Below are 12,382 nucleotides of genomic sequence, written 5' to 3'. Positions count from 1 at the left end.
CATTAGTGGGCACCGCACCATAGTAACTCTGACCATAGTAACTCTAACCCAGGAACCAATCCATGCAACAAACCTCGATGCCAACTCTGCCCATATATCTACATCAGCGACACCATCACAGGACCTAACCAGATCAGCCACGCCATCACCAGTTCATTCACCTGCACATCCATCAATGTAATATAAACCATCATGTATCAGCAATGCCCCTCTTCTCCCTAGGTGTTCACACCTCAACTGCTAGAAAAGGGCCTCATCCTCCCTGATTGAACTAACCTCTTTAACCCTAGCCTGATTCTTGCTTGCATATTTATACCTGCCTCTGGAAATTTCCACTACATGCATCTGACGAAGTGGGTTTTGACCCACGAAAGCTTATGCTCCAATACGTCTTTTAGTCTATAAGGTGCCACAGGACTCTTTGCCGCTTTTACAGATCCAGACTAACATGGCTACCCCTCTGAAAGTTAATTTCAAACGGTTAAAGTGTAGCAAAGTTATAAGGAACTGAAAATAATGGACTAATGGAAAGTGTTAGGCAACCTTAACTGGAGGCATTGCTACCAATTCTGCCTGTAATGCACAACTCTCATTATTAGTTGAGTCCTTTATTATGGGATGGTCAGCAGAGACTCGGTGCAGTCGGGAACCAATAGAGCTCACATCACAGTTAAACAATCCTTCTGCCTACCATCCTGATAATTGTTTCCTTGTACAGCATTTTGTACAGAGTGTGAATAATCATTCAGAAGGAACACTATTAAAGAACCCTGGAGAGAGTTGCACCCAATTCTTTCTGGCTGAAAGGACAGTTGCCATAATATCTCATAGTTGCCTTTTGGGAGTTAGAAGTTGAGGGGGAAAAAATGGCAATATGAAAGTCTTAGGAGACTTTCCCAACCGGAGAGGGGCCTCAGACAGAAGGTGATGACTGGAAACAAAGAAAAGGCTATTGAAAAGTTGGCGAGAAATGGACAGGAAAAGAAAGAATGGGGAAAGAGAGATTAGCAGAAATAAGAGGGTAGGAAAAAATGCACAAAATCTAAAAGCAAGCATGGGAAAGAGACCTAGGGAAAAGAAAAGATCAAATTTCTTAATTTTAGGATACAGATTTATGAGTTTCTTTTGAGAGACAGTGTGTTCAAGTGGATTGAGCAAACGACATGGAGCCTGCAATAACTACGTTACTAAACTTCTCTGTCTTTCCTTTTCTGCAAAATGGCAGAACTGTAAATGTTATCAACCTTATAGGGCTGTAGGAAACATTAACCTCTTGGCAGTGAAGTGCTGGTACCATGTCATAAGAACATAAGAATGGCCATACTGGGTCAGACCAATGATTCATCTAGTCCAGTATCCTGTCTTCCAACAATGGCTAATGCCAGGTGCCCCAGAGGGAATGAACAGAACAGGGCAATTATCGAGTGATCCATCCCCTGTCGTCCAGTCCCAGCTTCTGGCAGTGAGAGGCTTAGGGATATTCAGAGCATGGGGTTGTGTCCCTGACCAGGCTAGCTAATAGCTATTGATGGACCTATCCTCCATGAACTTATCTCATTCTCTTTTGAATCCAGTTATATTTTTGGCTTTCACAACATCCTGGCAACGAGTTCCACAGGTTGACTGTGCATTGTCACAACAAAAGGATACAGGTCTCCCATCCTTTTCTCCAAGACGTTTCTCGACGTTTGTTCCCTCCCACGTCACCCACATGCCCCAACCACTGGGTGCCTTCTTTAAGCTCTCTCTGCCAGTTCTTTCCTCCATTGATCAAATGACCACCCTATGTTCCTTTCTCTACCAGACTTCCACCCATCAACTTTCCAAATGTGGTTCCATCTGCTCCTCCTGCCCCATAATATTCCCTCCCTTTCAAGTTCTCATTCCAACATCTCTATCCTTGCTCATCTCTCTCTGCCCCTCCAACTGCCACCCCTATTTCCCCCAAATCCCTCTAAATTTGAGACAGCTTTCCTAACAAATAAAACATTAAATTAACCCCCTTGAGAATGATTTATTCAGGGGGTGGAATTTGAAATTACCAGCCCCTTTATCATGGAACATTTTTTTTTTAATTACCTGCCCAGTGCAGCTAGTTATATGACCTCGCACAAGCAGCAGTTTGACGCAAGTCCCGTCAGCAATACCATTCTACCCTCACCTTTGCGTACCTCACACCAGATACCTCAGTTTTATCTCAGCTGACTGACCAGACTGTGGGCTGTTAGTGACCATCACTTGTAGGATCCTCAGCTGCAGATTGTTCCTCAGATTCCAATATTAAATCTCCAGAGACTTTTTAAACTGATCTCTGACTCGGGGTATGTCTAACACTGCAACTGTGCCAGTGTAGCACTTTCATGCAGATACTTCCTACATTGACAAAAAGGGGATTTCAGTCAGTGTAGTTAATCCACCTCTCCAAGAGGTGGTAGTTTGGAAGAATTCTTCTGTTGACCTAGCTGTGTCTACAGTGGGTGTTAGGTGAACCTAACTATGATGCACAGGGTGCAAAATTTTTCACACCTCTGAGCTATGTAGCTAGTTCGATCTAATTTGTAGGTGTAGACCAGGCCTCAGATAAAAAGCAGTCCCAAATGACAGTTAATGAGATTAGTATTTTGTTATTTAACCATACCACCAAGAATTAAACTTGCATTAAACTTGTTTAAGGGGCAGTCTTTTATATTTAATAAAGACAGTGCTCTCCACCTGCTCCCACTCAGAGGTGACTGCGCTGAGATTCCTGGATTTCATTAGGAGTGTACTAAGTATTTTGCTCTCTTTTTAAATTTTGGTTACAGCTAAGAGCTGGAATTATTGACAGACCCTTCTCATTACTGATGCCTAGTTCCAAATTTTAAACTTCAGACATTTTAGTGTGGTTAGAATTCTAAGAACAGAAAAGTGTTTATTTTTTTCACGCTCCCTAATTCACAATCAGTTTAAAGGTTTTGTCTTCAACCGTCTCAAAAATAATCAACTTCAAGTAGACACTAAGCACAAAGAGGCAGTGCAGTCTTGTGGCTAAGGCACTGCACTGGTACTCAGGACATTGGGGCTCAATTCCCAACTCTGCCACACACTTTTTGTGTTACCATGGGCAAGTCATTGATTTTGTATCTCTGCCCCAGTTTCTGACCTGTAAAATGGGGATGTAATATTTCCTTTCTCCCAGCCTTCATGTGTCTTGTGCATTTAGATGTTAAGCTCTTTTGAGGCAGGGAGTGTCTCTCGCTACATGTATGTACAGCACATAGCAGAGCAGCATCCTCATCTTGATTTTGGCCTCGAGGCACTACCACAGTAGGCTGAAGAGATAGAGGATGGATAAGGGAGATTTTTCTTCCTCCTGGGGGGACGCTTTGGTACCCTTTTTCTTGCAAAACTGTACTTTGTTCCAGAACTCACATCATCTGTGAGCCATGCCATCCCTGTAAGTTTTCTTCCTTGGTTGAATACCTCAGAGTAAAGGCTGGCTGTTGGAATGCTCAAGTCTGGACATTCGGGGAGGCACTAAGCATGATCAGTGCTTCACAAGGTGTCCTTTTCTTGATCCACATTGCCATGGCTATCATGCTGGGCAAAGCTGCGGAAAGTATGGTGTCAGGGTTCCTTCCCCACTCTGAACTCTAGGGTACAGATGTGGGGACCTGCATGAAAACCCCCTAAGCTTATTTTTACCAGCTTAGGTTAAAACTTCCCCAACATACAAACTATTTTACCTTTTGCCCTTACACTTTATTGCTGCCACCACCAAGCGTCTAACAAATATATAACAGGGAAAGAGCCCGCTTGGAAACGTCTTTCCCCCCCAAATCCTCCCAAACCCTACACCCCCTTTCTTGGGGAAGGCTTGATAAAAATCCTCACCAATTTGCATAGGTGAACACAGACCCAAACCCTTGGATCTTAAGAACAATGAAAAAGCAATCAGGGTCTTAAAAAAAGAATTTTAATTGAAGAAAAAGTAAAAGAATCACCTCTGTAAAATCAGGATGGTAAATACCTTACAGGGTAATCAGATTCAAAACATAGAGAATCTCTCTAGGCAAAACCTTAAGTTACAAAAAGACACAAAAACAGGAATATACATTCCAATCAGCACAGCTTATTTTATCAGCTATTTAAACAAATCAGAATCTAACGCATATCTAACTAGATTACTTACTAAGTTCTAAGACTCCATTCCTTTTCTGTTCCTGGCAAAAGCATCACACAGACAGAGAGATCCTTTGTTTCTCCCCCCCTTCAGCTTTGAAAGTATCTTGTCTCCTCATTGGTTATTTTGGTCAGGTGCCAGCGAGGTTATCCTAGCTTCTTAACCCTTTATAGGTGAAAGGGTTTTTCCTCTGGCCAGGAGGGATTTAAAGATATTTACCCTTCCCTTTATATTTATGACATGCCCCCCAAATCACAGATAGGGTGAAACGCTGACTATAATTTCTTCCTGGAGCTCTAGGGGAAAACAGAGTTAAAAAGACTAACAATATTTTCCACATCTCAAGGATGATTTTAACCAGTTGATTCCGGGAAACTTTCATGGGAGAGTGCATCAGCCACTTTGTTAAAAGCTCCTGAGATGTGTTGGATGTCAAAATCAAAATCTTGGAGAGCTAAACTCCACCGAATAAGTTTTTTGTTATTTCCCGTGGTGGTATGAAGCCACTGTAGCACAGCATGGTCGGTTTGCAGGTGGAAACGCCACCCCCAAACATATGGGCGTAGCTTTTCCAGAGCGTAGACAATGGTGTAACGTTCTTTTTCACTGACTGACCAGTTGCTTTCCCTCTCAGACAGCTTCTTGCTGAGAAACACTACAGGGTGTGGTCTGAGGGTGTTCCTTCTGGTATCCGCTCCAACTGCAACCAGGGTTGTTCCTCTCTCCTCCCTCCATCCGTTTTGTTCTGGCTTGCCCCGCCTCTCTGGCGGTCTGGGACTGCTCGTATCAATCAGCATAAGAAGCAAGACTTTCTGCTGAGTCCATTTCCTTATCCCATAAGCACTGTTTTATTTCCTCCTTGGACATATTCAGGAATTGCTCCTGAGCTATCAAATCACACATTCCGTCAAAGCTAGTGACACCCCTTCCTTGGACCCCTTTATCTAACAGATCCTTCATCTGGTTTAGATAAGCCACATTACTTAGTCCAGGCCCTCTCTTAAGGGTTTGAAATTTTACTCTGTACGTTTCAGATGTAATCTGAAATTGCTTTAAAACCAAATCCTTGAACTTATTAGAGTCAGAAGCCTCATCAATAGGCTTCTTATTGAATATGTCCAGAGCTCTTCCAATCAATTTTGCGACCAATGTGGTCATCTTGTGAGCTTCAGGAATTTTATGGAGAGTGCACAGTCTCTCAAAGGTGAGAAAATATTCAGCAATATCACTGGATTCATCATACTGTGGACATAGTTGCTCCCATTTGTGGATTGTTGGGGAAGGATTGTTAGGGTTATTCAGTAGATTCCACTCCGCCCTTACTTTCTCCATCTCCAGTTCATGCTTCCTCTCCTTTTCCTCCATTTCTTTTCCTTTGCCTCCATAGCTCTCCTGTGAGCAGCCTCTTGGTTCTTTTCTGTCTCTATAGCTCTCTTGTGAGCAGCCTCTTGGTTTTTTCCGTCTCTTTCGCTGCCTCCATTTCTTTGTCCTTTGCCTCCATAGCTCTCCTGTGGACAGCCTCTAGGGCTTTTTCTGCCTCTTTCGCTGCCTCCAGTCTGGTTAACTCCAATTTGTGTTGTGCCTTGGTTTCTGTCATGTTTACTTCTCTGTTTTTAACTAACTTTACACCCGAGAGTTAGAAATAAACCAAACAAAAAACTTGCCTTGTAAAATTTTGCTGTGCTGTAATATGATACCTATGTTCTCTGATAGTGATTGTCAGCCTACAGAAAAATCCTTAAAAAAAAAAAAAACTAACAACTTTGTCTCCAGGCAAATAGACAGAAAACCCCTCTAGTTGCTCTTAGGTAAAAAAAAAACTTCTTCAGGTCTGTGAAGACTTGTGAATTTCCCTGCAGGAGGTCAACTACCCTGCCTTTAGGTAGAGAAAACTTCAGCTCACAAAAGACAATTCCCTTTTGTCTCTGCTCTGGCCCCCAAGCAGAGACAAAAAACCCTCTATTTGCTTTCAGCTGAAAACCTGCTTTCCAGCAGCCCAAAGGAAAAAAAAATCCTTTTTAAAATCTGTGCTTCTGGTTCAAAAAATCTCAAAATGATTTCAAGTTAATCCCACCTCTGCCACCATGTCAAGGTTCCTTCCCCACTCTGAACTCTAGGGTACAGATGTGGGGACCTGCATGAAAACCCCCTAAGATTATTTTTACCAGCTTAGGTTAAAACTTCCCCAACATACAAACTATTTTATCTTTTGCCCTTACACTTTATTGCTGCCACCACCAAGCGTCTAACAAATATATAACAGGGAAAGAGCCGCTTGGAAATGTCTTTCCCCCAAAAAATCCTCCCAAACCCTATACCCCCTTTCCTGGGGAAAGCTTGATAAAAATCCTCACCAATTTGCATAGGTGAACACAGACCCAAACCCTTAGATCTTAAGAACAATGAAAAAGCAATCAGGGTCTTAAAAGAAGAATTTTAATTGAAGAAAAAGTAAAAGAATCACCTCTGTAAAATCAGGATGGTAAATACCTTACAGGGTAATCAGATTCAAAACTTAGAGAATCCCTCTAGGCTAAACCTTAAGTTACAAAAAGACACAAAAACAGGAATATACATTCCATTCATCACAGCTTATTTTATCAGCCATTTAAACAAAACAGAATCTAACGCATATCTAACTAGATTGCTTACTGACTTTTTACAGGAGTTCTGACCTGCATTCATGCTCTGGTCCCAGCAAAAGCATCACACAGAAAGAGAGAATCTTTGTTTCTCCCCCCGCCCCCACCCTCACCCCCACCCCTTTAGCTTTGAAAGTATCTTGTCTCCTCATTGGTCATTTTGGTCAGGTGCCAGCGAGATTATCCTAGCTTCTTAACCCTTTATAGGTGAAAGGGTATTTCCTCTGGCCAGGAGGGATTTAAAGGTGTTTACCCTTCCCTTTATATTTATGACATATGGAGACTTAGGTGCCATTGAAATTCACATCATGCAGCAGCTTTTGAGTGGAAAATACCCCCTGGACTAAAGTACAGTCTTTATAGTGGCATAGTCAAAAGCATCATGAAACTTCTTCAGACCATTAGATGTAGAGTTGAACTGGGAGTGGATAGATAAAGGGTGAGATCCTGAGCTGATGTGAATGAGTGCAGCTCTGGGATTTGGCCCATAATCTGTAAAATTACTTTAAAAAACCATGAGCTGTTCTGCAGACCATCAAAAATTAAGGCATTTGGAACCACCCAGAACTTTGTTCATTAAGTGAAAATATAACTAACCAATTTATATACCAAGTTAACATTAGCTTTTCAACCTAAATTGCACAAAATGTCTTCTTCTTCAGATGTACAGTACTAAAGATATCCATGTAACAAATGCATGCATGCATTCATTTCTGCATGCTCTTATCTCAACTGAGCGTTACATCGCTTCACCTGTCTTCAGTGTGACCTCTCTTTTTAGTCTAATCACAATATTTTCAATATAACCATAACATTCCTTTGCGAGCTCTCCCCAACTCAGTATGCAAGGATTTTAAAAATGAAAGCAATCAAATGAGCAAAATGTATTTCTACATATACAGATCAGGATATCTAATCAAAATAGTAGGCAACTTGTACAAACCAAACTTGCACAAAAGGGTTTCCTGTCACATATGAATGAGTATTGAAAATACAACATTCAGAAAAACTCGCAAAGGAGGCGGGATGGAGGGGAGGAGAGTAACAAAGTAAAGTAATTACCTATCTCCCTTTGGTTTTCTTTTCTGTACTGTCTTCCCTTTGGGTCGTCTCTCACTTCCTAAACAGGGGCTCCCACCAGGGCCTGTTACCCGTATTGATTCAAGGCCTTTGGAAGATTTCTTAAAAGTAAATTCCACTGGTTCTCCTTCTTTTAGGCTTCTAAATCCTTCCATGTAAAGCTTGCTCTGTAAATAGGAAAAATATTCTTGGTTACTATTGCCTTAAAAACAAAGTTGACAATTATAATAACAGGACAACATTAACTTTCCTGTTATGTTTATCCTACAAGACACAGGTTGAATTGGGGTTCCCTTAATAAGATCCACTAAAGATTCTATACTTATGGTCATGGTGAAAACATTCTTCAAGCTTAAGAAATAATGAGATTCTCTTTTTGGATATGAACAAAATTGAATAATAATGTCCTTATTCTCTGCTGAATTGATATGGGCTTTTGGGCTGTACAAATCTAAAAGTGCTGTATGCTCATACAGTTCTCTGTAGAAACTTTCTGCAGTTTAAGGCATTTTAATAGAAACAGAGAAGACAAAGCAAATAGGTTTTCTTAAAAAATAGGAAGAAAAGAGAGCAAATGCTCCCTCTTTAAGTGAACCTAGATATTGAGTTCTAGTTGATAATCAAAATGCAACCTATAAAAGAAAAGGGGGGAAAGGAAAGATCAATTTTCAAACTAGCAGAAGTAAAGAACAATGAGCAAAAAGAATGAAAAAGGAGCTACCAACAAAATGAATTGCAAAAGGTAACTCAGTTACTCCAGGTGAACTGCTAAGTTAGCATTCATTGCCGGTAAAACCTATCTTGTTGGTATGATCTGGGTATGGATTTATTCTTTAATCCAAGAAAAGCAAATCATCATCACCAGGGTCAGAGAAACAAAACAGCAACACTGATAATCTTTTGGTATATACTTCTAGTGTGAAATCCTGCCCCAATTAAGTCAATGGGAGTTTTGCAATTGACTTGAATGGGGCCAGGATTTCACTCCTCACCTCAAATCCTCTGAATGCTGTATAATACTAAATCTATATCCAAGGATAAATCTGCTGAATAAAAAACTTGGATGAAATGGTTAGCAAGTTAAGTGAAACAGAATAGAATGTAAAAAGGAAGACAATAATAGACTCTGGTCTTATTAAATTTTTATCCAAAATGTTATATTTAACACAGACAAGATTAGTGGGTTATAAAGTGAGTATTACAGAATCACTGGCAATACCCAATACTTAAACTGGGCTTTTATGTTTCTTATAAAAACTAAAGGGAAGGGGAACAAAGAGGGGTACACTTTTTTGTTGTTGTTATTGGCTTGTGAATACTTCAGAATAGACAACACATCTGGATTGACTCATACAAGCTACCCAGCCAGTACTCTCTTGGCTAAACCATAGAGTCAACAAAGGGAAGCAATCTTAACTGTGGAGGTAGGATGCACTGTAGTGGTCTGGAAGGTAGCTGGACACTAAAGCTGTCAATGATCAACATTTCTCCATTCAACCACATATTGGCTAGAGCTGGAGAACATCAAGGGATGCTCTTGACCACACATGGGCAGCAAGTAGTCCAACATCGCAAGGGAAATTGTGGGGACAGTGAGTCTATACTAGCCTGCTAGGACCCCCATTTGTGTCAACTGAGCCTGGCATCCCCATTGTAATATCTTCTGTGGGAAGTACAAAGAGGAAGCCTGGTCTTGTGGTTAAGGCGTGGAAGCCATACTGAGACAGGAAGATTTGGCTCCTGTTCCTATCTCTGCAGACTTCCTGTGTGGGCTTGGACAATTGAAATCACTCAATTTTTCCATGCCTCAGTTTCTCTATCTGTAAAGTAGACACTATCAAATACTTACCTATCTCACAAGGTATCGAGAGATTAAATTAATGATTGTAAACCTGTTTGAAATCTTCATTTGGAAGAAACTAAATGAGTACACAGACAGGCATGCTCACAGTAAAAGAACTCCTATCTACTGGGCTCCCACAGTCTACTGAGCAGTGGTCATTCGTGGTGGTACGGGAAATGTACTATTGGATTCCAATGCACTATGCGTCACAATATCAGTTCAGGCTGACAAAGGGATCTGGTTGCCTTTAGGGAAGCAATTGCAGGTTTTTCAAGAGCTACAAGCACAGAAGATTCATGGATCCACTGGTTAGAATGAGGAGGGCTTGGGCATGACCAATCCTGCAGCTCGGGTAGAAGTAGTTGTTGCACCAAGATGAACAAGTGTGCTGCATGGAGCAAACACAGGCCTCTTCAGGTCAGAGGGGTGATGTCTGCAGTGCAGCTGGGAGCGAGTGTCCCAGAGTAGGTAGGTAGATGGGGTAACTCAGCTCGAGCTAGGGCGCTAACAATAGCAGCACAGATGATGTAGCACAAGTGGCAGCTCAGGCTAGCAACTCAAGTCCAAGCCCGCCTGACCCCTGGCTCTGAGCTTGGGGCTAGCTATAACAGCCTGTCTGCTAGTTTTAGCATGCTAGCTTGAGCAAAGCTCCTGCAAGTCTGTTAGCCCACACTGGGAGGCTCACTCCCAGCTGCAGTGTAGATGGCCTTAGTGCCCACCGTTTAAAAGGAAAAGACAAGAAAGGGAGGCGTTTGCAGCTATCGGTACTCCACTTTATGCTTTTGGCAGTTGCTGGGAATGAAGGTAAAGGTGCTGATAAGGACAATCCAAAGTGATCTAAGATTATCGAAAAATATAATTGGAATGCAGTATTTATTATATTAGCTTGTGTGATCTGCAAAAAAGATCTAGGAAGAAGCACTCCGCTTTAAAATATCCGGATAGAATTAGAGGGACTCCTGCCACATGTGTGTGATTTCCAGGCGTCATTATAAATTCACAGTATGAGTAGGGGAGGACACATTCAGCCACTGATTGAAATGGACTCCTGCCTCCAACTGGCCCATGATATAGGCCTTCACTGCCCACTTCATAGAATCATAGGACTGGAAGGAACCCCGAGAGGTCATCCAGTCCCCAGTTCCCTGCACGCATGGCAGAACTAAGGATTATTTAGACCATCCCTGACAGGTGTTTGTCCAACCTGCTCTTAAAAATCTACAATGATGGAGATTCCACAACCTCCCTAGGCAATTTATTCCAGTGCTTACTCATCCTGACAGGTAGGAAGTTTTTCCTACTGTCCAATCTAAACCTCCCTTGTTGCAATTTAAGCCCATTGCTTCTTGTCCTATCCTCAGAGGTTAAGGAGAACAATTTTTCTCCTTCCTTCTTGTAATAACCTTTTAGGTACATGAAAACTGTTACGTCCCTTCTCAGTGTTCTCTTCTCCAGACTAAACAAACCCAATTTTTTCAGTCTTCCCTCATAGGTCATGTTTTCTAGACCTTTAATCATTTTTGTTGCTCTTCTCTGGACTTTCTCCAATTTATCCACATTGCTCCTGAAATGTGGTGCCCAGAACTAGACACAATTCTCCTGTTGAGGCCTAATCAACGAGGAGTAGAGCAAAAGAATTACTTCTCATGTCTTGCTTACAACACTCCTGCTAATACATCCCAAAAAGACGTTTACTTTCTTTGCAACAGTATTACACTGCCAATGTTCCCTCTAATTTTTTCCATCCATGTGTGAAATGAATTTTGTTACGTGCACCAATATCGAGGTAATGTACAGATGTGCACCACCCGTAGAAACAAAAAAACTAGATATAATATATATTTTTTAAAAGTTACCATAGGGATAATTACGCCAGCCAGGACATGTTAGGCATTTTAGAACTCACTACTCAAAGAATTAAATTTGAGTGTAAGAGAGAAATAAAAATTATGAAATGCATAGACCAGTCAAAAAACTGAAATAACAGCACTTTGAAAGAATAAAATTACAGAGAATATATGTGCATTGCAGGGAGTACTGTACCAAGAAGTAACAACAACAACAACAATAATAATACAAGTATGTGTTGGGAGGTCAGTGTGAAAGACAGAGTGTGTGTGAGACAGAGACACACAGTGTGTGTGTGTTGGAATGAGAGAGAGACAGTGTGTGTGTGTGTGTGTGTGTGTGTGAGAGAGAGAGAGATGCGCTTCCCCATTAAGTATGCTGCCTCTTTAAGTAGATTGGCACTCACCAGTCTGAAGCCTGCTTGTTCAGACACAGCAGCAGCTGCCAGCAAGCTCCATCCCATGCCCCACTCCTGAGCCCTGTCGTGTCTCCCCACCCCCACGGAGATGGGGTATAGGGGATGGGGACACTCTGACATCAGCATCCAGCTCTCCCCCCTCCCCACTCTGCACAGGAAGCAGGAGGCTCCCAGGAGCAGCTGGCCAGAGGCTCCAAGACAGAGGGCAGGAGCAGTGTGGTGGGGTGGAGGAGGGGCAACTGAAGTGTGTGGCCCTTGATAGACTGCTGGGCGGCTGCGCTGCTTAGAGGGAACTTAGCTGTTGACTCATGTTTAGCTTGTGATCCATTATGACCCCCAGATTCCTTTCTGCAGTACTCATTCCAAGGCAGTCATTTCCCATTTTGTAT

General features: G+C 41.9%; 1 protein-coding gene across 2 annotated transcripts in view; it reads right to left on the bottom strand.

The window, feature by feature from the left end:
* Positions 1 to 12,382, bottom strand: part of LIN28B (lin-28 homolog B) — a 132,011-nt gene that overhangs the window by 59,155 nt on the left and 60,474 nt on the right. For both annotated transcript variants that reach the window (XM_074948169.1, XM_074948170.1), the window contains one exon: positions 7,867 to 8,051. In XM_074948169.1, coding sequence (XP_074804270.1) covers positions 7,867 to 8,051 — 185 coding nt within the window. The remainder of the gene's footprint in view (positions 1 to 7,866; positions 8,052 to 12,382) is intronic.

The sequence above is a fragment of the Natator depressus genome, chromosome 3 (genome assembly GCF_965152275.1).
Source record: "Natator depressus isolate rNatDep1 chromosome 3, rNatDep2.hap1, whole genome shotgun sequence".
Lineage (NCBI taxonomy): Eukaryota > Metazoa > Chordata > Testudines > Cheloniidae > Natator > Natator depressus.
Note: the sequence above shows the minus strand (reverse complement) of the source record. Positions and strands in the feature narration are given on the sequence as shown.